General features: G+C 45.7%; 2 protein-coding genes and 1 long non-coding RNA gene across 4 annotated transcripts; 2 read left to right on the plus strand and 1 right to left on the minus strand.

The window, feature by feature from the left end:
• Positions 1-427: 427 nt before the first annotated feature.
• LOC109765554 (uncharacterized) lies at positions 428-2029 on the minus strand. The gene is made up of 2 exons (XR_002233423.4): positions 1762-2029; positions 428-1006 (listed from the first exon to the last, which is right to left on the minus strand). It is a non-coding gene; the product is annotated as an uncharacterized lncRNA (long non-coding RNA).
• A 2938-nt stretch (positions 2030-4967) lies between these two features.
• Positions 4968-8702, plus strand: LOC109765550 (nucleosome assembly protein 1;1). Of its 2 annotated transcripts, XM_020324332.3 has the most exons (12): positions 4968-5181; positions 5260-5303; positions 5456-5551; positions 6641-6733; positions 6840-6930; positions 7000-7061; positions 7143-7327; positions 7445-7622; positions 7715-7758; positions 7919-8126; positions 8231-8248; positions 8343-8702. In XM_020324332.3, the coding sequence occupies exons 1-12, from the start codon at positions 5115-5117 to the stop codon at positions 8403-8405; spliced, it is 1149 nt and encodes a 382-aa protein (XP_020179921.1). In that variant the 5' UTR covers positions 4968-5114; the 3' UTR covers positions 8406-8702. The 2 variants fall into 2 exon arrangements, with proteins under 2 accessions (XP_020179921.1, XP_020179920.1); XM_020324331.3 differs by having other exon boundaries at positions 6840-7061.
• A 3201-nt stretch (positions 8703-11903) lies between these two features.
• Positions 11904-12461, plus strand: LOC141026815 (uncharacterized). The gene has a single exon (XM_073503669.1). It carries the CDS (start codon positions 11904-11906, stop codon positions 12459-12461), a length of 558 nt encoding a protein of 185 aa, XP_073359770.1.
• Positions 12462-26521: the final 14060 nt, after the last annotated feature.

Genomic DNA, 26521 nt, shown 5'->3' on the forward strand with positions numbered 1-26521 from the left:
ATTCCAATCACCCTAATAACCAAACAGCATCCTCCCCTCCTCTCTAACTGATGCTATGCCCAAAAGAAATCACTGCTTGTTGCTGCGGCAGCCCTTAAATAATCACAGTACATACTGTTTTTCTCAACAGCAACAAAAAACATGATATTAGTAGCATTTGGTTTGTGCAACAGATTATGTAACACACTGGCCTTGTCTCAGCCTTCCCTCAGGATGAAAAAGGAAAATCATTGTGTAACAGGAGCGGAGCGTGACGTCGCACCATCGTGCGAGCCCTGGATAGGCACCAACATCACCAGACAGCAAAGCAGATGACACATACAGATTGCAAGCAATGCTGAAAGGAAGCTTTTGCTTAGAATCAGCTGCTCAGGAATTTACCATTGCAAGTGAGCAACATAGCCAAACAGTGAAACAGATACAAACATAGGTCGCGAGCAAATGCTGAACATGTGCTTAATAGAACCGTTTACTGAGGAACCGTTTAGACACAGCAATTTGGTACCTGACACTAGTTTCAGGGCACTTCAGCACTGATTATAATGTATCATGGGAGCAAAACAATCAAGAAGAAGAAGAAAATCAGGATATCATAATTCTTATACCCTGAGTTACAAAAACACATGTATCATGGGAATTGCGCTGGCAAAACTTATTTATTGTGAATGCAGTCTCCTCCCGAAGGCCACGATTAGCTTCCGCAGCTCTTCAGCACTGATAAACTGCTGAATGCTGGTCTACACGCTATGGAGAAGCATTTTAGAACACTGCTTCTCCAGCAAATCCATGGCAGGTTGTATCATTTTGCCCCCGGCTTTTGGTTATCATTACCCGCATCTTTTCCGGATACGGCAGCCGTCGCGGCGGCTGTCATGGCTGCAGCCGCCGCACCAACCTTCACGCCGCCTGCAGCTTTCATCGCCCCGGCGATCTTTGCGAATGCAGCTACCCCGCCTACTAGGGCAGCACGCAGGGCTACCATTGGCCTGATCTCCATGGTATGTTCCTGGAGCAGTTAATGCATAAATGAGCAACTTCAGCACAGTCTAAAATACGTCTATATACATCCGTATGTAGTCCTTATTGAAATCTCTAAAAAGGCTTGTATTTAGAAACGGAGGGAGTACATTTTGAGGAAGTTAGATGTGGCTGTATTTTTCAATCTTGTACATGGATAAAAGAAGAAGAAAAACTGATGGTATAGTCTACTGCCTCCGTCTCAAAACATAAGATGTTTTTGTAGGTTAGATATAAGACGTTTTTGTAGGCTAAACTCTAAACATAAGACGTTTTTGTACACATGGCCTCTTAAACACCTACACATGCTGTGAATAGCTGAATGAAATCACAGGATAACCAATGATGCAGAACTAACCAAACCACTGCTTAAATGCCTAAACAGAATTATCTCGTTTTTGGCCTAAAGATTATCGCGGAGCCTCCTGTGGAGTATACTCCAGTGGGATAAACAGTTATGTCAAACGCACCAAGCACCCCCTTAGATTGACCACAACTCTGCTAGCACAACATCATGCAGATAAAACTTAACAAAAACACATGCTCGACAGGATAGTGCCACAACTTCTGAATGCATCATTCTCACACGTGGCTCATTCAGATATCAATCTCAGTAGAACTGGCCCGTGTAAACTAGCCAGGGGTGGATCTGGATGGTATGCCGGCCGTGCACCGGCGCACCCAGAAATTGCGGGGGTCAAGTGGGGTTCGACTAATCACTGGATGAGGAGGACAAGCACATACCTCAGAACCCAAAGACTGCGGCGGGGGCGGAGACGGCGGGGACGCGATGTGACGATGAGGGCAACCGGGAGCGGCGATGGGCGCGAGTACGAGGGGGTGGGGTAGGGGGGGGGGGCGAAGGGTCGGCGGTGGCTGGCGCTAAGGCACGGCGCGGCGGCGGCTGTAGGGGAGGCGGCGGCAGATCAGAGGAGATCTTTGGGTCGGGAGGTCAGCAGGAGGAAGAGGGAAGAAGGGTGCGGGGAGAGGACGGGCTTGTGGTGTGTGTGGCTTGAAGAGTTGGGTTTTTTCTCTTTTTTGGATATTCAGAAGGGCTCGTGGGCATATGCTTCCGCGTGTAGATAAACCGGGTTTTTATCGGTTTTGTCATTAGTTGGGTCAGGGCATGTAAAATGGTTGATAAGATAGTCTTATTTTAAGTCTTGCATGTAATTTAGAGATGATTAAAAAAATGTTTAAAATGGGTCATCTCTTAGCCTTATCTTCAATAACTAGCTATTCCTAAAAATATGGTGAGACATATTGTGCTAAGAGATCATCTCTTGTCTTCTCTTAAATAAGAGAAGACAAGTCTTTTCTTATGAGTTCTCTCCCCTCCACCTCATCATTTATCCTACATGGCACTCCTAAGATAGCACCATTGTACATGCCCTCACGGTACTAAATTTTGTCACCAAAGATTTAACTAATCATAATGACGTCCTTTCTTTAAGCTTGTGCTAAAAAATGCCACTCGATATTATTACTGTTCGGTCAAAGGGCATTAACCGGGGTGAAGTGACCAAGATACCCCTGGACTCCACTTGTCAGTGTTCCCTCTGCACCTCACTTTAACATGTGGGTCCTAGTTTTCAGCCCACATAGAATAAAATTAGAAACAGAAATAGCTTCGCGCGGCGGCGCGGGTGATCGAATCTTCACGGGGCGTTATTTTTTTCTCTAATTAGGACCGCGGCTTATAGCAGAGCGCCGACAAGTAGAGTCCAGGGGTACTTTGATCACTTCACCCTAGTCAATGGACTTTGATCGAGCGTTTCTCATGTCGATTGGCATTTTTAGCACACACATAAACTAAATAGATGTCATAGTTTACATATTTGGAGATATTCCCACTCATAAGAAGTTGAAACTTCTAATGGCAAAATTGAGTAGGCGGTGTCTTGCGCTAAGACATGGTGGGACGGCGGCTGTAGGGAAGGCGGCGGCAGATCAAATGAGATCTTTGGGTCGGCCGGGTCGAGAGGTCGGCAAGAAAGGTGTCGGGAGAAGACGATGCTTGTGTTTGGATGAGGAGTTGATCTTTGTCGGAACTTGAAAACGGCTCGTTGGCATATGCTTCCACATGTCAAAATAAATTTATAATTATTTTAAAAAGGGAAAAAAGCTTTGTATGTATATGTTGTTTTTGTGGGTATATGCGGAATTTCATAAGATGAAAAAAATGTTGTGCCTTTCGCTAAAAAGTAAGTTTTGTCATGTTCTTTTTAGAGCATTGAAATTTGTACTATTCTTTGCTCGCACATTTTTCTCTTTTTGGAAGAAAATTTACAGAGCATGCGCGGACACAAATCCGAATGTTTATCCCATTAGCTTCGCTCCTTTCTTTATCTCGGTATAAAATGGGAATGCATGTGTGCTTGTTGTGGATGGGTGCTTGAGTTGTCCTAGTCATTTGTTCCATATGTGGCCTGCTTTGAGATCCGGAGAAGTAAAAATGTGACCAGTCTTCTATACATTTATGCGGTAAGAAAATTTGAGTTTTTGACAAGGCACGCCCTAAAGTGTTCCCTAAAGACTTCTATGTTTTGTTTGTTTTTGAGAAAATCTTAGTTTGTAAATAGCATCTTCAAAATGAATAGTATACATGTGTACTCCTCCCCCCGTCCCCACATGTTATGGCACGCTCTATGGCAACAACGTGTCAAGCAACACTAACTCGAGTGTCACGTGAACTTGACTTCGCATGGCAGGTCATGTGTGTTGTCAAAGATTAAGGAACTATTTTAGTGTCCAATACCATGACTTCTGTTTTTGTAGTTGTTGGTGGTGGTCAATTGTCTCCACAATTAATGCATTCACTTAATTTATTAGTCGGTTCCAAGTATGTTCCCTATGTTCTTGTCATTCTGAGCTGTCCACCTAAAGATCATTTTGTAATGCGGTTGTTTTATGATTTTAACTACTACAAGTACATCACATTGTTGTGATATATTGTTAAAAAAACATTCTGTTATGACATAGAATGTGATATTACCTTTTTTGTCAAGATGGACACTACTACTTGCTTGAAACATAGCGAAACAAAAGAATGATCACATTCATCTAACTTATAAAAAACATCTTCAAACCTTTGGGGCTCGTAGCGACTTCAATGCCCAAATCAGCAATCAAACACTCATCCCTCGGGCATAGCGGATCACACAATCAACCTAGTTTACATACGATGTGATCACTATGATGGCATCTGAGTTGTAGGAAGATGTACAAATTCGAGGGAAGTTGCTCCATTTTTGTGGCGTTCGTGGAAAGTTCACAATATCTTAGGTGATATTGCAAAGAGTTATATATTTTCTTGCAAGATTCGGTTAAACGGTAGGACGTCAAATTTGAAACCCTAGTCAGTAAGAGCAAAGGCAACTCTAACGTGGTGCATCAAAACAGACACACCCAATGCCCGCTAGCACAGAGTCACCAAATTCGGACAACGGGGGTGAGTGAGGCGAACCTAGAGGAAAAACACGTGTGTCGTGAGGACATGTAGTCCAACCGACAGCAGGTCAACACGATTGTCCATACTCCCTCAAAGCTTCCCCTGTTTGCTTCTGGCATACGGGAATTTTTGTGGTCCAGAATGGTCCAAGGACATTCGATGTCTCTCATTAGGTGGCAAAAAGTGGCGGACATTGACGGGCATTTTGATGAACAACGTTGAAGTTTTCTTTTTTAAGGCTAAGAGGATTTTTGTGGTCCAAACTGGTCCGAGGACATTTGATGTCACTAATTAGACGCTAAAAAGTGTCCTGATATTGGTGGCCATTTTGATGAAGAACGTTGGCAACAACATTGGAGTTGCCTTATGCACAGTGGAGTGTTAGCTCTAATGTTTTGCAAAAAAGTCCAGAACCCCATGCGAATTTCCGAACCCTCTCGACGACCCGTCTTCTAGTTGCAGACACACCGGGGGTGCAAAACGCAAAACGCACCCACCTCCCCCTTCTTATACCCCGGGGCTAGGGTTTTAGTTGCTCTCTCCCCGCCTCCTCGCCGCCCAACTCCCGCTCTCCTTAGGGCTTCCTCCCTCCTCTCCCCGGCGGCGCGGCGGCGAAGTCCAACCAGGCCCCACCGGACCTCCGACCATGGGCGGCGAGAAGGAGAACCTCGACCTCTCCGACCTCAACAGCTCCCTCCCCGCCGCCGCCGCCGGTAACCTCCTCTTCCCCTGACTCGCCCCCTTCCCCCTCGCCGTTCCGCCCCCCTAATCGATCCGTGCTTTCCCTGCAGCCCTCAGCGCCGAGGACCGCGTCGGCCTCGTCAATGCCCTGAAGGTACGGTTACTCGCTGTTCGGCCCAGAGGCATGCCATTTCCCGTTCGATTCCGGCGCGCTTGGTCGTCCTGCGTGTGGGCTCTGATGGTTTCTGGCGTGATTTGGGTCCAGTTACCGCGGCTGCTCATTTCTCCGATCTGTTTTGACTGCAGGACAAGCTGCAGAGCTTGGCGGGGCAGCACGCGGACGTTCTCGAGTCGCTCTCGCCCAATGTCAGGACGCGTGTTGAGTTTCTGAGGGGCATTCAGGTTGAGATGGAATTCTTTCCCCTGCCTTAAATTTTAGCATTCCTGTTGCGATTGGTTTGCTGATGCTCCTGTGCGGGAGTACTTCATGTGGTGAAATGCTGATCTGAAATGAATACAGTGATTTTATTTGTATTAGGTGCCATTGATTTGTAAGGACTAAATTCCTTTGTTCTGTTATATGCTAGCTAATTTGTTTTTAGTCCAGTAGTTTTAGTTTCTGTACTCCCTTTTAGGGGATCACAATTACTCGTTGATCGGTTGTGTTGATCAGGCTAGTTAAGTTCTGATATGGAAACGAAACTACTCGGTTCCTTGCCATTTGCTTACAAAGATGGATGTTATTCTTTGGCAGAAGAACTATGTCGGTTTGTAGATTAGACCTACTTATGTGTTTACGAGTGAGGCAAGGAATGTGAATCCCAAGTCATCAGGACGGCAAACACAGAATAAGCCAGGATATGGATTATGAACTGAAAAAGTACTTGTGGAGTTCAATACTGAATAGAGACATTATGTCCTATTCCGCTGCCATGAGTATCTACTTTAAGACTATCGCATTGCCTACAGCCTAGAATTAGCTTCATGGAAATTCTTGTTTGACCCAAACAACATTCTGAATTTGCCATTCAAATTTCAGTGCTGAGCTGAAGAACCTAATGCAATGTTTTGCCTCATGGTAAAGCGAGCCAAGCTTTTGTATTTTATATGAGGCCTTCTAGGAGTTTGCTTTATGTTTGCAGGTTTGGAACTGTAAATATTTGCTAGGTTGAGATGTAGGATCAAATGATTCAAACTCTGTTAGCATTTTTTGGTGCTAGCATGTATAACGACATTGGTTGGACCAACTTTAGACAAGCTACATCATTTGTATTGTTCCAATTTCCTAGCGTTTTTGTGTGTGCAGTCAACCTTATTGCTTCCAGTTTGTCCTGTATCATATCAGTTATCCATGGTGAATCTTTGAAAAGTTCCATTTCTATGCATGTTTTGTTGGATCAGAGTAGATCAATGTCTTGAGTAAATTTCCTATTTCATTGTATGATATTTGGTTGCCCCAGAGAATTAACATTTATCCGTGTAATACTTCAGAGCCAACATGATGAGATTGAGACGAAGTTTTTTGAGGAACGGGCTGCCCTTGAAGCCAAGTACCAGAAGCTGTATGAACCATTGTATGCTAAGGTATGCTTATTCCATGTTTATAACATTTCAGGCTAATATATGAAAAGATATAACTTCTGTCCATTTCCTTATGTGCAAATTGTTCCATTGTTTTGCGTTGTTTCAGAGGTATGACATTGTAAATGGAGTTGTGGAGGTTGATGGTGTTGCTAAAGAACCTACCAGTGAAAATGCTGCTGAGGGGGGAGATTCAGATGGTATGAAATCAAAGTTTGCACTTCCTCTTAGAGATCACCATTCTGATGTGCTGTTAACCTCTTTTTCAGCTAAAGGAGTCCCAGATTTTTGGCTCACTGCTTTGAAAACAAATGACGTGCTGACTGAGGAGGTAATTCGCAGTGTGCTGTATTTTTAGGTGTTCTTTTAGCTCCCTTAATGCATTTCTGACTGTATACTTGCTTAATTCTAGATCCAAGAGCGTGATGAGCCTGTTTTGAAATATCTAAAGGATATCAAGTGGTCTAGAATTGATGACCCTAAGGGTTTCAAGCTTGAGTTTTTCTTTGATACAAACCCTTTCTTCAAGAACTCTGTCCTAACAAAATCCTATCATATGGTTGATGAGGATGACCCAATTTTGGAGAAAGCAATTGGGTTGGTATTTCTTTACCTATTAGTTGTTGTTTTCATGTATAGGGTTCTCATGTTCCATTATAAATGATAAACTGTGTGTGCATCCATTATTAGCCTCACACATCATGTGTACTGCAGGACTGAAATTGAGTGGTATCCTGGGAAAAATGTGACACAGAAGATTCTAAAGAAGAAACCCAAGAAAGGTTCAAAGAACACCAAGCCTATTACTAAAACTGAAGAGTGCGAGAGCTTCTTCAACTTTTTCAGCCCCCCACAAGTACCTGATGATGATGAGGACATTGATGAAGAAGCCGTATGTTCAAGATTTATTGTTTGATTCACAGAGAGCACACTATGCTTTGTTCACAATTCATACTAAACTTATTCTTCCAATCTGTGATGTAGGCTGATGAGCTTCAGGGTCAAATGGAGCATGATTATGACATTGGGTAAGTGCTGTTCATCATCTGCTGAATTTTTTAAATGGGAACCAGAGATCCTTGCCCTGCATATAATTCCATTCCATTTCTGCACATTGAGCTGTATATTATGGCCTAGCATAGTGCCCCTCTTGCTGATTTCGTGCTGCTGTTGGAATTTGACTTGTAGGTCTACCATAAGGGACAAGATCATCCCTCATGCTGTTTCTTGGTTTACTGGTGAGGCTGTGCAAGCTGAGGATTTTGATGATATGGAAGATGGTGACGAGGATGACGACGATGAGGATGATGATGATGAAGAAGATGACGAGGAGGATGAGGACGAGGACGAAGACGATGATGAAGACGAGGAAGAGCTAAGCAAGCCAACGAAGAAGGTAATCTTATCTTGCAGCCATAGAAGTACCTATCTCTGCTCTCTGCAACATCACTCTGTTCAACTGGCCTTGTTAACACATTTCTTTTGTATTTGACTGGGCAGGTGGCGGGCAAACCGAAGGTACAAACTCTACACTAATAATCTCAAACACTTGCCTGGTTCCAGTTTAGCAATGATATCATCATCTTACAATGCATGGTACATCGTCCGCCAGGGACCTGCGAAGGGTGGCGCACAAGGGAACGCTGAGCAACCGACCGAGTGCAAGCAGCAGTAGAACTTTGTGGATGCAGTTGTTGCAGTATTTTCCATTGAACTGCCCAGGGTGGAGGAGCTTTTATGCTGGTTGTGTTGTGCACGGGTGAGACGTCTGGTGTGGATATTTACCGTAGGCATGGTTTTGTATCTGGTGGCGAGGTGATTGTGCTGGTGTGGATGGATGGTTTGGGACGGTCATGTTAGCGTGTTATTCTTATTATGGTCTCTAGCTATATGCAGTCGAAGGATACCCTAAGATTGTGTAATTATATTTGAACTCGTAATAGAGCCTTTTAGTATTATATTTATGCCATTATATCGTGTTTATTGTGATATGCTAGGTTGGCGATCTACATGGCTGTAGTGTTCTACAGTATACAGAATGTTCGTAGATTGCATTAGAGATAACTCAGTCGGAGGGAAGCACTTTGATCTTGTTAGTTCCCAAGTCATTTTCCAGGGTGTTGGTTTTTATGTTCCCCTTGTAGTGGTCGGCTAGATTCATATAGGATAACATACACATATCTTATTGAAGTTGACGTAAAGCACTTACATCACTCATTTGCCCTTGCAAATCTAAACAGCAGTAACGGATTTCACTTTTATTGACATGAACGAAATAGAGAATTTTGAGAAAAAAAAGGAGCAAATCGCCTCTCCACGGCGAAGCATAAGGCCAACTCCAACGCACGACCCCAAATGGCCCGCCCGCGTCCCTTTGGGGGTAAACAAACAAAGCAGGCCTTGTCGGGGAGACAGACACCCCCCTTCTTTTCCTCTACTTCCCTCCCCCCTCCCTCGACATTGCCGCCGCCACCGCCCTCCCCGTCCGCGTCGCCTTCCACAAGGGCCATCCCAACCAGCACCATGCCATGACATAGTTGTCTCCGCACCGGCGTTCCGAAAAGCATTTGGCGGGCGTTCTCCTTGGTGCCGGTGGGAGAGATATTGTTAGGGCATTTCCCATCTTTATGTTTTGGGTGATCATGACAACTCTCCTTATGGTCTAATCGTGTGCCAAGTTCTTTAGGTACTCTATGTTTAGGTACAAGTCGGTTAGGCATTCCCTCTAGACGAAAAAGATCAAGACGACGTTTCCTGCGTGTTTATTTCTTTGGCCGTAGGAAACCCGTACTATTAAGAGGGAATCCACATCGGAAGGTATTGGGTGAATCAATGCACGTACACACTTCTCTTCACCCACCTTTCCCTTCCGTTTGAGTAGAGAGAGGTCCCCTTGTTCCCTTCTGAACCAGTGTTTTCACCTCCTAGCGGTTGTACTGCCCACTAGGGCGGTTGTACCGCCTGCCCTGTTATACCGGCTCAACCACCGGCCAAGGGGTGATACCCTGGGGTTGCACCTCCCAGGTACATGCCCAACTGTTGTATTGTTGCCCCAGGGCGGTGGTACGACCTCTACTCTGGGTAAACCCAGGAGTTGCTCCACGGGCGGTTGTACCGGCGGGTACCGCCCAACCACCGGATTTGCTTCTATGATGGGGCGGTCCTTGGGCGGTGGTGGCCTGGTTGTCCCGGTTATGCTCTGCTAACCGGTACTACCGGTGTTCGGAGCAGTTCTATCGCTCGGGACTTAGCCACATCCGGTTCTAGGGCCAGGCGGTAGTTCCGGTGCAACTACCGCTCGACCACCTCCCATAGGGGTGACTCCCTTCTGTTTCAAAGGCGGTTTTTGAGCGGTAGGCGAGCGGTTGGTCCGGTTACTCTTTGTTAACCGGTACTACCGCTCATGCGACCGGTTGTACCGCTTGTTAGGGTTTCTGTAGCTTACCCGTGAATCCCGGTTGTACCGGGGTCATGAGCGGTTGTACCGCTGCAGTGTAAAAACTGCTGTAACGGTTGGAAAATGGGGGTGCCTATATAAAGGGGTCTCTTCCACTATCTCCTTACCTCTTGCCTCTCTCTCTCCTCCATTAATGCCCTTCAAGCTTTCTTGCCCGATCTCTCTCCCTAGCCACTCAAACTCATTGATTTGCTATGGATTGAAGGAGACCTCGATCTACACTTCCACGAAAGGAAATTTGATTCCCCCATACTTTCTTGTGTGGATTTTGTTACTCTTGGGTGTTTGAGCACTCTAGATGGTTGAGGTCACCTCGGAGCCACATTCCATTGTGGTGAAGCTCCGTGGTTTCGTTGGGAGCCTCCAATTCGGTTGTGGAGAGAGCCCCAACCTTGTTTGTAAAGGTCCGGTTGCCACCTTCAAGGGCACCACTAGTGGAATCACGGCATCTCGCATGGTGTGAGGGCGTGAGGAGAATACGGTGGCCCTATTAGCTTCTTGGGGAGCATTGTGCCTCCGCACCGCTCCCACGGAGAAGTACTTCCCCTCAAAGGGAAGGAACTTCGGCAACACATCCTTGCCTTCACCGGCTCCACTTGTGGTTATCTCTTACCTTTACTTTATGCAAGCCTTACTTGTGTTGTATTCTTGGCTTGCTCTTGTCGTTGTTATTACTCCCATCATATAGGTTGCTCACCTAGTTGCACATCTAGACAACCTAATTGTTGCTAAACCTAATTTGTGAAGAGAAGTTAAAAAATGGTAGTTGCCTATTCACCCCACTCTAGTCAACCATATCGATCCTTTCAGATACTAGGACCGTCGTCCCCAACCTCCTCCCTCCGGCCGTTCTTTGCCGCAAGGTGCCCTCCAGCACCACCGACCCCCAAAACCTTGCTTTGCTGCCCGCGAGGGGAGCAGGACGTGCACTATCCAGTCGCGCCCCCAGCACGACCGCAAGGCATTCGCTGGATTGCTCACAAGGTACAATGGATAGCGGTGATGAGTTTTTCTTTCACAACTTCATTTGCTCATCGGATGATTCATCCTCGGATGATGAAGAGCTGGCTGCTGCGTTGGTCGTACATGAACACATTAGTAGGAAGCGGCCTCGGTACATGGGATCAATCACCAGCCATGTTCCGGCCTTCAACCGCAATAGGGAGAAAGGCCACACCCTTCTCTATGCCGATTACTTTAAGGATGGTGCAACTTCAGGCCACATCAATTTCGTTGCCGATTCCGAATGAGAAGGCATGTGTTCTATCGTATTCGCGAGGGAGTGGTCGCGCATGACCCATACTTTGAGTGCAAAGAGGATGCCCTAAGCAAGCTTGGTTTCTCTTCATATCAGAAATGCATTGCGCCTATCCGCATGCTTGCATATGGAATTCCTGGTGATCTTTGTGGATGAGTATGTTTGATGAGTGAGTCCACATGTCTCCTCTCAATGCATAGTTTTTGCACGGCCGTGGTGGAAGTGTTCGGCCCTGAGTACCTCAAAGAGCCAACTGTCGCTGATACAGAGAGGTTGTTGGCGATCAATGCCGAGAGGGGCTTTCCGGGCATGCTTGGTAGTATAGAATGTATGCACTGGAAGTGGAAGAACCGTCCATTTGCTTGTCAGGGGCAGTACAAGGGTGGGTGAAAGGTGCCACTGTTATACTTGAAGTTGTGGCTTCATAAGATCTCTGGATATGGCATTCTTTCTTTGGCATGGCTGGTTCTCAGAATGATATTAGTGTTCTTCAGCAGTTTCCGGTGTTTGCAAGGCTTGCAGAAGGCCACTCCCCGGAGGTCAACTTTGAGGTCAATGTCCACCATTACAACGAGGGATATTACCTAGCTGATGGTATCTATCCTCAGTGGTCCACTCTTGTGAAGACCATACCCAACCCGCAAGGAGAGAAGAGACAGAGGTTTGCCCAAATGCAGGAGAGTGCTAGGAAGGATGTGGAGCGTGCTCTCGGTGTGCTTCAGTCTCGGTGCGCTAACGTTCGTAACCCTGCATTGACATGGAGCACGAAGAAGCTTTGGGAGGTGATGACTGCTTGTGTGATCATGCACAACATGATCGTGGACGATGAGCGCGATGATAGCATCTACGACCAAGGGTTTGATTTCCAAGGTGAAAATGTTGAGTCTGAGCATGCACCTCCTGCAACCTTTGAACAGTTTGTCAAGTTTCATCGGGAATTGCGTGATTGGCATACTCATGTCCAGCTCCAGGATGACTTGGTTGAGCACATGTGGACTCACATTGGCAACCAGTAGATGTATCATTTCAATTTATTTTCATGCAAACAAATTTCGATTGGGTTGTATGACTATTTTGGATGTATAACAATTTGCTATGTTTGATTTGAACCATTTGATATGCATCATTTTAGTGTGCTAGTTGAACGGACGAGATGCGGCCAAAATGCGGCCGCGCGTTGGGCGCACGGCCGCTGCATCCAGAAATCCAGGTGGACACGGCCCCATTGCCACCCCCAAACGGACGAAAAGCAGATGAAACGGATGTCCCTTTGGGGTCATGCGTTGGAGTTGGCCTAACGTCTTAGGTTACAAAAAAAGCATGACCTCTCTTACTCATAACTTGTGTACTTGCCACACCAACACCCTGTTTGGATGTAGGAAAATTAGCTTGGAATTGCCAGGCAAAATTCTGTTGTTTGGGGTGGTACATAATTTGGGCTCGGAAAAGTTGGCCCAATTCCAAGCGATCCACTCGCTCGTGTCCGCCCCTCGCGCTAAGTTTCCGAGCGGACGAGCTCGGAGAGGCTTGGAAACGCCCCGCACCCCACCCCACCCCCCGTACCTGTTCGCTGGACGAGCTCCTCTCGCTCGCGAACACATCTCCCTCCTGACTCCCCTGAAGCAGCCGACGGCGGCGGTAAGTTCTCCGGCCTTCCTCTATCTCTCCCGGCCCATCCGTCCTCTCCCTCCTCTTCCTCCCATCCACCCCCTTATCCTCTTCCATTTTTTCCAGCCATGGCCCGACCTCCTCCGTCGAGGCCCTCAAACCCTAGATTCTATCAGGGATTTGCGGCGGGAATATGTCATCCGCAGGGGAACGTCGATGGTAGTGGAACGACGGCGCGAGTGGCGCCATCCCCTCCCATGTGGAGCTCGAATTTTTGTGGTGTCCTAAGGGGAACTCGATTTTTTTGGTGTTCACTGTACCTCCTCAAATGCAGTGCAATGCCTCGAATTTAAGAGCTCAAATTTGTGTGTTGCTGAAGTATGATTTGTTTGAACTACGCAGGTTCCTAGGGGAATTTAGGAGCTCAAATTTCAGTGATGTCAAGGTATATTATCTACTCCTACTTCATGTTTGTACCGTGATTTTGTTTTGTCATTTATACACATGTTGTTGCGATGGTTTATTATGCATCAATGCTCTGAATAATTGAAAGCACAAGTGCTCCCTGGTTGATTTTGGTAATTAATATCAACATATCTCTTGTTGGACTAATACTTTTATCTAGTATACTTCAGATGAGTTTAACAGTGGAGTGGCATGGACAAGAGGATGTGGAACCCCTTCAAGATGCTAAGGACAAAGTTTGGCTAAAGCTCAAGGCTACTCATTTTCATTTTAGTGATCCAAGATCACATTGAGTCCATAGGAAAGCCAATACTATTAAAAGAGGATGAGGTGTTGCTTAATGGCTTGCTTGCTCAAAGTGCTTAGTGATATGCTCCAAAGCCCTCAACCACCTTCTCATATCCACATATGTCCCAAACCTAAAGTCAAACTCGGCCCCACCGATTTGATCTATCCGGCACCACCGAGTTCACTTGACATAGCCACTGCCAGAAACCCTAATCAGTTCGATCTCACCGATGGGATCTTAGTCTCACCGAGATGGGCTTGCAAACTCTCTAGTGCCTGTTGCAATTATTTCGGTCTCACCGAGATATGCAGTCGGTCCCACCGAGTTTGCTTGACCAACTCCCTGTTTTGCTTATTACCAAAATCGGTCTCACCGAGTTTGTGTAATCGGTCAAACCGAGTTGAGGTTTTACCCTAACCCTAGCACATCGGTCCCACCGAGTTGATCATATCAGTCCCGCCGAAAACTCTAACGTTCACATTTTGAACCAAATTGGCCTGACCGAGTTTCTCAATTCGTTCCCACCGAGTTTGGTGAATGTGTGTAACGGCTAGATTTTGTGTGGAGGCTATATGTACCCCTCCACCCTTCCTCCATTCGTGGAGAGAGCCATCAGAACGTGCCTACACTTTCAGCATTCATTTTCTGAGAGAGAACCACCTACTCATGTGTTGAGACCAAGATATTCCAATCCAACCACAAGAATCTTGATCTCTAGCCTTCCCCAAGTTGCTTTCCACTCAAATCATCTTTCCACCAAATCCAAATCTATGAGAGAGAGTTGAGTGTTGGGGAGACTATCATTTGAAGCACAAGAGCAAGGAGTTCATCATCAACACACCATCTATTATCTTTTGGAGAGTGGTGTCTCCTAGATTGGTTAGGTGTCACTTAGGAGCCTCCGTCAAGATTGTGGAGTTGAACCAAGGAGTTTGTACGGCCAAGGAGATCGCCTACTTCGTGAAGATCTACCATAGTGAGGCAAGTCCTTCGTGGGCGATGGCCATGGTGGGATAGACAAGGTTGCTTCTTTGTGGACCCTTCGTGGGTGGAGCCCTCCGTGGACTCGCGCAACCGTTACCCTTCGTGGGTTGAAGTCTCCATCAACGTGGATGTACGATAGCACCACCTATCGGAACCACGCCAAAAAATCTCCGTGTCTCCAATTGCGTTTCCACACTCCAATCCCACCCCTTTACTTTCTTGCAACTTGCATGCTTTACTTTCCGCTGCTCATATACTCTTGCCATGCTTGCTTGGAATGTATTGTGAATGTTTAAACTTGTGCTAAAACTCCACCTTAACTTGAAGAATTTAACAACTGCTAATTTTCTTTGTTGAGGATCTAATCACCCCCCCTCTAGACATCTCTTCTTCGATCCTTTCAATTGGTATCAGAGCTTTGGTCTCCATTGCTTTGGTTTAATCACCATTGGAGGAAGATGGATGAGTCTACATTGGGGAGTCTTAGACGTAGAGTGCCTATACTTGATGGAGAGTTCTTTCATGAGTGGAAAAATGAGATACTTGAGATTTTCAATGAATATCACTTGAACAAGTACATTACTACCGCTTGTGCGCCCCTTGTTGATCCTTTGCATCCTACTCCCAATGAGTCTCTTGACATGATCCGTAATCTTAGAACTGTCAATCTTACCACTAGAGGATTACCTAGAAACTTGATTGTTTGCTTGCCTACTCTTGATTGTGCTTACATGATACGTCTCCAACGTATCTACTTTTCCTAACGCTTTTCCTCTTGTTTTGGACTCTAATTTGCATGATTTGAATGAAACTAACCCCCGACTGGTGTTGTTTTTGTGCAGAAATAAAAGTTCTCAGAATGAAACGAAACTTTGCAAGGAATTTTTATATAATAAATAAGAATTTTTGGAGCCAAGACCTACCGGAGAGGGCCCCCTAGGTGGGCACAACCCACCAGGGCACGCCCCCCTCTCCTGGCGCGCCCAGGTGGGTTGTCCCCACCTGGTGGCCCCGCAGACCCTAAAACCGACGCTATAAAATCCTATTTTTGGGGAAAAAATCAGGGAGAAAGAGTTATCGTGATCCACGAGACGGAGCCGCCGTCACCTCCTGTTCTTCATCGGGAGGGCATATCTGGAGTCCGTTTGGGGCCCCGGAGAGGGGGATCTTCGTTCTTTGTTATCACCAACCCTTCTCCATCGCCAATTCCATGATGCTCCCCACCGGGAGTGAGTAATTCCTTCGTAGGCTCGCTGGTTGGTGAGGAGTTGGATGAGATTCATCATGTAATCGAGTTAATTTTGTTAGGGCTTGATCCCTAGTATCCACTATGTTCTAAGATTGATGTTGCTATGACTCTGCTATGCTTAATGCTTGTCACTTTGGGCCCGGGTGCCATGAACTAAGATCTGAACCGTTTATGTTATCATTATTAGATCCATGTTTTAGATCTGATCTTGCAAGTTATAGTCACCTACTACGTGTTATTATCCGGCAACCCTGGAGTGACAACAGCCGGAACCACTCCCGGTGATGACCGTAGTTTGATGAGTTCATGTATTCACTATGTGTTAATGCTTTGTTCCGGTTCTCTATTAAAAGGAGGCCTTAATATCCCTTAGTTTCCAATATGGACCCCGCTGCCACGGGAGGGTAGGACAAAAGATGTCATGCAAGTTCTTTCCATAAGCATGCATGACTATTTACGGAATACATGCCTACATTATATTGACGAACTGGAGTGATACGTCTCCAACGTATCTATAATTTTGATTGTTCCATGCTCTCCCCGAAGGTTTCAGGGTATAAGAGTATATATAGGCGAAGGAAGTAGGTCGGTGGAGCTGCGAGGGGCCCACGAGGGTGGGGGGCGCGCCCTCCTGCCTTGTGGCCGCCTTGTGGCTTTCTTGACCTCCACTCCAAGTCTCCTGGATTGCGTTTGTTCCAAAAAAAAAATCCTCGCGAAGGTTTCATTCCGCTTGGATTCCATTTGATATTACTTTTCTGCGAAACACTGAAATAGGCAAAAAACAGCAATTTGCACTGGGCTTCCGGTTAATAGGTTAGTCCCAAAAATAATATAAAAAGGTATATTAAAGCCCATTAAACATCCAAAACAGATAATATAATAGCATGGAACAATCAAAAATTATAGATACGTTGGAGACGTATCAGCCCCTGGGTGGGCACAACCCACCAGGGCGCGCCCCCCTCTCCTGGCGTGCCCAGGTGGGTTGTCCCCACCTGGTGGCCCCGCAGACCCTAAAACCGACGCTATAAAATCCTATTTTTCCAGAAAAAAATCAGGAAGAAAGAATTATCGCGATCCATGAGACGGAGCCGCCGTCACCTCCTGTTCTTCATCGGGAGGCCAGATCTAGAGTCCGTTTGGGGCTCCGGAGAGGGGGATCTTCGTTCTTCGTCATCACCAACCCTTCTCCATCGCCAATTCCATGATGCTCCCCACCGGGAGTGAGTAATTCCTTCGTAGGCTCGCTGGTCGGTGAGGAGTTGGATGAGATTCATCATGTAATCGAGTTAGTGTTGTTAGGGCTTGATCCCTAGTATCCACTATGTTCTAAGATTGATGTTGCTATGACTTTGCTATGCTTAATGCTTGTCACTTTGGGCCCGGGTGCCATGAACTCAGATATGAACCGTTTATGTTATCATAATTATATCCATGTTTTAGATCCGATCTTGCAAGTTATAGTCACCTACTACGTGTTATGATCCGGCAACCCCGGAGTGACAATAGCCGGGACCACTCCCGGTGATGACCGTAGTTTGAGGAGTTCATGTATTCACTATGTGTTAATGCTTTGTTCTGGTTTTCTATTAAAAGGAGGCCTTAATATCCCTTAGTTTCCAATATGGACCCCGCTGCCACAGGAGGGTAGGACAAAAGATGTCATGCAAGTTCTTTCCATAAGCATGTATGACTATTTACGGAATACATGCCTACATTATATTGACGAACTGGAGTGATATGTCTCCAACGTATCTATAATTTTTTATTGTTCCATGCTATTATATTATCTGTTTTGGATGTTTAATGGGCTTTATTATGCACTTTAATATTATTTTTGGGACTAACCTATTAACCGAAGGCCCAGTGCAAATTGCTGTTTTTTTTCCTATTTCAGTGTTTCGTAGAAAAGGAATATCAAACGGAATCCAAACGGAATGAAACCTTAGCGAGGATCATTTTTGGAACAAACGCAATCCAGGAGACTTGGAGTGGACGTCATGGAAGCAACGAGGCGGCCACGAGGTAGGAGGGCGCGCCCAGGGGGGTAGGCGCGCCCCCACCCTCGTGGCTCCACCGACCCACTTCTTTCGCCTATATATACTCATATACCCTGAAAACATCCGGGAGCACCACGAAACCCTATTTCCACCGCCGCAACCTTCTGTACCCGTGAGATCCCATCTTGGGGCCTTTTCCGGCGCTCCGCCGGAGGGGGAATCGATCACGGAGGGCTTCTACATCAACACCATAGCCTCTCCGTTGATGTGTGAGTAGTTTACCACAGACCTTCGGGTCCATAGTTATTAGCTAGATGGCTTCTTCTCTCTCTTTGGATCTCAATACAAAGTTCTCCTTGATCTTCTTGGAGATCTATTCGATGTAATTATTTTTGCAGTGTGTTTGTCGAGATCCGATGAATTGTGGGTTTATGATCAAGATTATCTATGAACAATATTTGATTCTTCTCTGAATTCTTATATTCTCATAACTATGCGCTTTTCTATCAATTGCTCGACAGTAATTTGTTCACCCACCGTAGAATTTGCTATCTTGAGAGAAGCCACTAGTGAAACCTATGGCCCCCGGGTCTATCTTCCATCATATTATTTTCCTATCAATTTGCTATCTCTGCCGCTGTTTATTTTGCAATCTTTACTTTCCAATCTATACAACAAAAATACCAAAAATATTTATCTTATTATCTTTATCAGATCTCAGTTTTGCAAGTGGTCGTGAAGGGATTGACAACCCCTTTATCGCGTTAGTTGCAAGGTTCTTGATTGTTTGTGCAGGTACGAGGGATTTGCGTGTAGTCTCCTACTGGATTGATACCTTGGTTCTCAAAAACTGAGGGAAATACTTACGCTACTTTGCTGCATCACCCTTTCCTCTTCAAGGGAAAACCAACGCATGCTCAAGAGGTAGCATGGAGCTAGTGTCGTATCGCCCTAGGTTATAACTGTCTCACGATGAATATCATCCAACAAGTCACCGATCCAATACCTACGAATTTATCTTATATTGTTCTTGCTAAGTTACTACTGCTATCGTCACTATTACACTTGCTACAAAATTACTGCTATCACTGTTACCGTTACTGGTACTGCTGTCACTACTATCAAAACTATCATACTACTTTGCTACTGATCACTTTGTTGCAGATAATTTATCTCCAGGTGTGGTTGACTTGACAACCCAGCTGCTAATTGTTGGGGATCATAGCAGAATTTAAAATTTTTCTACGCATCACCAAGATCCATCTATGGAGTATACTAGCAACGAGGGGAAAGGAGTGCATCTACATACCCTTGTAGATCGCGAGCGGAAGCGTTCCAATGAACGGGGTTGATGGAGTCGTACTCGCCGTGATCCAAATCACCGATGACCGAGTGCCGAACGGACGGCACCTCCGCGTTCAACACACGTACGGAGCAGCGACGTCTCCTCCTTCTTGATCCAGCAAGGGGGAAGGAGAGGTTGATGGAGATCCAGCAGCACGACGGCGTGGTGGTGGAAGTAGCGGGGTCTCGGCCAGGGGGAAACTTACCCCCCAAGGCAAGTGGGGCGCGCCCCCACCCTAGGGTTTCCAACCCTAGGCGCAGGGGGGAGGCCCATGGGGCGCGCCCCAGCCCACTAAGGGCTGGTTCCCTTCCCACTTCAGCCCATGGGGCCCTCCGGGATAGGTGGCCCCACCCGGTGGACCCCCGGGACCCTTCCGGTGGTCCCGGTACAATACCGGTGACCCCCGAAACTTTCCAGGTGGCCGAAACTTGACTTCCTATATATAATTCTTCACCTCCGGACCATTCCGGAACTCCTCGTGACGTCCGGGATCTCATCCGGGACTCCGAACAACTTTCGGGTTTCCGCATACTCATATCTCTACAACCCTAGCGTCACCGAACCTTAAGTGTGTAGACCCTACGGGTTCGGGAGACATGCAGACATGATCGAGACGCCTCTCCGGTCAATAACCAACAGCGGGATCTGGATACCCATGTTGGATCCCACATGTTCCACGATGATCTCATCGGATGAACCACGATGTCGAGGATTCAATCAATCCCGTATACAATTCCCTTTGTCAATCGGTACGTTACTTGCCCGAGATTCGATCGTCGGTATCCCAATACCTTCTTCAATCTCGTTACCGGCAAGTCACTTTACTCGTACCGTAATGCATGATCCCGTGGCTAACTCCTTAGTCACATTGATCTCATTATGATGATGCATTACCGAGTGGGCCCAGAGATACCTCTCCGTCATACGGAGTGACAAATCCCAGTCTCGATCCGTGCCAACCCAACAGACACTTTCGGAGATACCCGTAATGCACCTTTATAGTCACCTAGTTACGTTGTGACGTTTGGTACACCCAAAGCACTCCTACGGTATCCGGGAGTTGCACGATCTCATGGTCTAAGGAAATGATACTTGACATTGGAAAAGCTCTAGCAAACGAACTACACGATCTTTTATGCTATGCTTAGGATTGGGTCTTGTCCATCACATCATTCTCCTAATGATGTGATCCCGTTATCAACGACATCCAATGTCCATGGTCAGGAAACCGTAACCATCTATTGATCAACGAGCTAGTCAACTAGAGGCTTACTAGGGACATGGTGTTGTCTATGTATCCACACATGTATCTGAGTTTCCTATCAATACAATTCTAGCATGGACAATAAACGATTATCATGAACAAGGAAATATAATAATAACCAATTTATTATTGCCTCTAGGGCATATTTCCAACAGTCTCCCACTTGCACTAGAGTCAATAATCTAGTTCACATCACCATGTGATTAACACTCACAGGTCACATCACCATGTGACCAACATCCAAAGAGTTTACTAGAGTCAACAATCTAGTTCACATCATTATGTGATTAACACTCAATGAGTTCTGGTTTGATCATGTCATGCTTGTGAGAGAGGTTATTAGTCAACGGGTCTGAACCTTTCAGACCCGTGTGTGCTTTACGAATATCTATGTCATCTTGTGGATGCTACCACGCGCTGCTTGGAGCCATTTCAAATAACTGCTCTACTATACGAATCCGGTTTACTACTCAGAGTCATCCGGATTAGTGTCAAAGTTCGCATCGACGTAACCCTTTACGACGAACTCCTTTTCACCTCCATAATCGAGAAAATTCCTTAGTCCGCTAGATACTAAGGATAAGTTCGACCGCTGTCATGTGATCCATTCCCGGATCACTATTATACCCCTTGACCAACTCATGGCAAGGTACACTTCATGTGCGGTACACAACATAGCATACTGTAGAGCCTACGTCTAAAGCATAGGGGACGACCTTCGTCCTTTCTCTCTCTTCTGCTGTGGTCAGGTCTTGAGTCTTACTCAATACTCACACCTTGCAACACAGCCAAGAACTCCTTCTTTGCTGATCTGTTTTGAACTCTTTCAAAATCATGTCAAGGTGTGCGTTCTTTGAAAGTATCATCAGACGTCTTGATCTATCTCTATAGATCTTGATGCCCAATATGTAAGCAGCTTTATCCAGGTCTTCCTTTGAAAAACTCCTTTCAAACAACCCTTTATGCTTTCCAGAAATTTTACATCATTTCGGATCAACAATATGTCATTCACATATACTTATCAGAAATGTTGTAGTGCTCCCACTCACTTTATTGTAAATACAAGTTTCTAACAAACTTTGTATAAACCCAAAAACTTTGATCACTCCATCAAAGCGTATATTCTGACTCCGAGATGCTTGCTCTAGTCCATGGAAGGATCGCTGGAGCTAGCATACCTTTTAGCATCCTTAGGATCGACAAAACCTTTCTGATTGTATCACATACAACCTTTCCTTACGAAAACTGGTAAGGAAACTTGTTTTGACATCCATCTGCCAGATTTCATAAATGCAGCTAATGCTAACATGATTCCGACGGACTTAAGCATCGCTACGGATGAGAGAATCTCATCGTAGTCAACTCCTTGAACTTGTGAAAATACTCTTTGCCACAAGTCGAGCTTTATAGACGGTAACATTACCGTCCATGTCCGTCTTCTTCTTAAAGATCCATTTATCTCAATGGCTTGCCGATCATCGGGCAAGTTCGCCAAAGTCCATGCTTTGTTCTGATACATGGATCCTATCTCGGATTTCATGGTTTCTGACCATTTGTCGAAATATGGGCCCACCATCGCTTCTCCATAGCTCGTAGGTTCAGTATTGTCTAACAACATGATATCTTGGACAGGATTACCGTACCACTCAGGAGTAGTACATATCCTTGTCGACCTACGAGGTTTGGTAGTGACTTGATCCGAAGTTTCATGATCACTATCATAAGCTTCCACTTCAATTGGTGAAGGTGCCACATGAACAACTTCCTGTGCCCTGCTACACACTAGTTGAAGTGACGGTTCAATAACCTTATCAAGTCTCCACCATCTCCCACTCAATTCTTTCGAGAGAAACCTTTCCTCGAGAAAGGACTCGTTTCTAGAAGCAATTACTTTTGCTTCCAGATCTGAAATAGGAGGTATACCCAGCTGTTTTGGGTTTTCTATGAAGATGCATTTATCCGCTTTGGGTTCGAGCTTATCAGCTTGAAACTCTTTCACATAAGCATCGCAGCCCCAATCTTTTAAGAAACGACAACTTAGGTTTCTCTAAACAGTGTCGTCTCAACGGAATTGCGTGGTGCCCCTTTTAAAGTGAATGCGGTTATCTCTAATGCCTAACCCATAAACGATAGTTGTAATTTGATAAGAGACATCATGGTATGCACCATATCCAATAGGGTGCAGTTATGATGTTCGGACACACCATCACACTGTGGTGTTCCAGGCGGTATTAATTGTGAAACACTTTCCACAATGTCTTAATTGTGTGCCAAACTCGTAACTCAGATATCTCTATGATCATATCATAGACATTTTATCCTCTTGTCACGACGATCTTCAACTTCACTCTAAAATTACTTGAACCTTTCAATAATTCAGACTTGTGTTTCATCAAGTAAATATTCTCAGCATCTACTCAAATCATCTGTGAAGTAAGAACATAACGATACCCACTGCATGCCTCAGCACTCATTGGACTGCATACATCAAAATGTATTACTTCCAATAAGTTGCTCTCTTGTTCCATCTTACTGAAAACGAGGCCTTTCAGTCATCTTGCCCATGTGGTATGATTTGCATGTCTCAAGTGATTCAAAATCAAGTGAGTACAAACGATCCATTTGCATGGAGTTTCTTCATGCATATATACCAATAGACATGGTTCGCATGTCTCAATCTTTTCAAAAACGAGTGAGTCCAAAGATCCATCTACATGGAGCTTCTTCATGCGTTCTATACCAATATGACTCAAATGGCAGTGCCACAAGTATGTGGAACTATCATTACTATTTTATATCTTTTGGCACGAACATGTGTATCACTATGACCGAGATTCATTTTAGGTGCAAGACCATTGAAGGTATTATTCAAATAAAAAGAGTAACCATTATTCTCCTTAAATGAATAACCGTATTGCGATAAACATAATCCAATCATGCTCAACGCAAACACCAAATCTCGATGGTAGAGGGAGCATGCGATGCTTGATCACATCAACCTTGGAAACACTTCCAACACATATCGTCATCTTACCTTTAGCTAGTCTCCGTTTATTCCGCAGCTTTTATTTCGAGTTACTAACACTTAGCAACCGAACCGGTATCTAATACCCTGGTGCTGCTAGGAGTACTAGTAAAGTACACATTCATTTAATGTATATCCCATATACTTCTGTCGACCTTGCCTGCCTTCTCATCTACCAAGTATCTAGGATAGTTCTGCTTCAGTGACCGTTCCCCTCATTACAGGAGCACTTAGTCTCGGGTTTGGGTTTAACTTTGGGATTCTTTGCTAGAGCAGCAAATGATTTGCTGTATCATGAAGTATCCCTTCTTGCCCTTCTAGAAACTAGTGGTTTTACTAACCATCAACAATTGATGCTCCTTCTTGATTTCTACTTTCACGGTGTCAAACATCGCGAGTTGCTCAAGGATCATCATATCTATCCCTGATATGTTATAGTTCATCACGAAGCTCTAATAGCTTGGTGGCAGTGACTATGGAGAACCATCACTATCTCATCTGGAAGATTAACTCCCACTCGATTCAAGCGATTGTGGTACTCAGACAATCTGAGCACATGCTCAACGATTGAGATTTTCTCCCTCAGTTTGCAGGCTTAAGAAACTTGTCAGAGGTCTCATACCTCTTGACGTGGGCACTAGTCCGAAATCCCAATTTCAGTCTTCGGAACATCTCATATGTTCTGCGACGTTTCAAAAACCGTCTTTGGTGCCACAATTCTAAACCGTTAGCATTACGCACTGAACTATCACGCAGTCATCAAAATGTGTATGTCAGATGTTTCGCAACATCTACAGACGACGCAGAGGTTCAGCACACCGAGCGGTGCATTAAGGACATAAGCCTTCTGTGCAGGAACGAGGACAATACTCAGTTCACGAACCCAGTCCGCATAATTGCTACTATCAACTTTCAACTAAATTTTCTCTAGGAACATATCTTAACCAGTAGAACTAAAGCGCAAGCTATGACATAATTTGCAAAGACCTTTTGACTATGTTCATGATAATTGAGTTCATCTGATTAATGAACTCCCACTCAGATAGACATCCCTCTAGTCATCTAAGTGATACATGATCCGAGTCAAACTAGGCCGTGTCCGATCATCACGTGAGACGGACTAGTCATCATCGGTGAACATCTCCATGTTGATCGTATCTACTATACGACTCATGTTCGACCTTTCGGTCTCTTGTGTTCCGAGGCCATGTCTGTACATGCTAGGCTCGTCAAGTCAACCTAAGTGTTCTGCATGTGTTCCGAGGCCATGTCTGTACATGCTAGGCTCGTCAACACCTGTTGTATTCGAACGTTAGAATCTATCACACCCGACACGTGGTGCTTCGAAACAACGAACCTTCGCAACGGTGCACAGTTAGGGGGAACACGTCTCTTGAAATTTTAGTGAGGGGTCATCTTATTTATGCTACCGTCGTTCTAAGCAAATAAGATGTAAACATGATAAACATCACATGCAAATCATAAAGTGACGTGATATGGCCAATATCATCTTGCGCCTTTGATCTCCATCTTTGAGGCGCGGCATGATCACCTTCGTCACCGGCATGACACCATGATCTCCATCATCATGATCTCCATCATTGTGTCTTCATGAAGTTGTCTCGCCAACTATTACTTCTACTACTATGGCTAACGGTTAGCAATAAAGTAATGTAATTACATGGCGTTTTCATTGACACGGAGGTCATACAATAAATTAAGACAACTCCTATTGCTCCTGCCGGTTGTCATTCTCATCGACATGCAAGTCGTGATTCCTATTACAAGAACATGATCAATCTCATACATCACATATATCATTCATCACATCCTTTTTGGCCATATCACATCACATAGCATACCCTGCAAAAACAAGTTAGACGTCCTCTAATTGTTGTTGCATGTTTTACGTGGCTGCTATGGGTTTCTAGCAAGAACGTTTCTTACCTACGCAAAAGCCACAACGCGATATGCAAATTTCTATTTACCCTTCATAAGGACCCTTTTCATCGAATCCGATCCGACTAAAGTGGGAGAGACAGACACCCGCTAGCCACCTTATGCAACTAGTGCATGTCAGTCGGTGGAACCTGTCTCACGTAAGTGTACGTGTAAGGTAGGTCCGGGCCGCTTCATCCCACAATACCGCCGAAACAAGATAAGACTAGTAGCGGCAAGAAGAATTGGCAACATCTACGCCCACAACTGCTTTGTGTTCTACTCGTGCATAGTAACTACGCATAGGCCTGGCTCATGATGCCACTGTTGGGGATCGTAGCAGAATTTAAAATTTTTCTACGCATCACCAAGATCCATCTATGGAGTATACTAGCAACGAGGGGAAAGGAGTGCATCTACATACCCTTGTAGATCGTGAGCGGAAGCGTTCCAATGAACGGGGTTGATGGAGTCGTACTCGCCGTGATCCAAATCACCGATGACCGAGTGCTGAACGGACGGCACCTCCGCGTTCAACACACGTACGGAGCAGCGACGTCTCCTCCTTCTTGATCCAGCAAGGGGGAAGGAGAGGTTGATGGAGATCCAGCAGCACGACGGCGTGGTGGTGGAAGTAGCGGGGTCTCGGCAGGGCTTCGCCAAGCTTCTGCGAGAGGGAGAGGTGTTGCAGGGGGAGAGGGAGGCGCCAGGGGCTGTCATACTGCTGCCCTCCCTCCCCCCACTATATATAGGCCCCCTGGGAGGGGGGGCGCCGGCCTGGATCCCATCTGCAAGGGGGGGGGGGGGGCGGCCAGGGGGAAACTTACCCCCCAAGGCAAGTGGGGCGCCCCCCCACCCTAGGGTTTCCAACCCTAGGCGCAGGGGGGAGGCCCATGGGGCGCGCCCCAG

This window comes from Aegilops tauschii, chromosome 7, assembly GCF_002575655.3.
Source record: "Aegilops tauschii subsp. strangulata cultivar AL8/78 chromosome 7, Aet v6.0, whole genome shotgun sequence".
Classification (NCBI taxonomy): Eukaryota; Viridiplantae; Streptophyta; class Magnoliopsida; order Poales; family Poaceae; genus Aegilops; species Aegilops tauschii.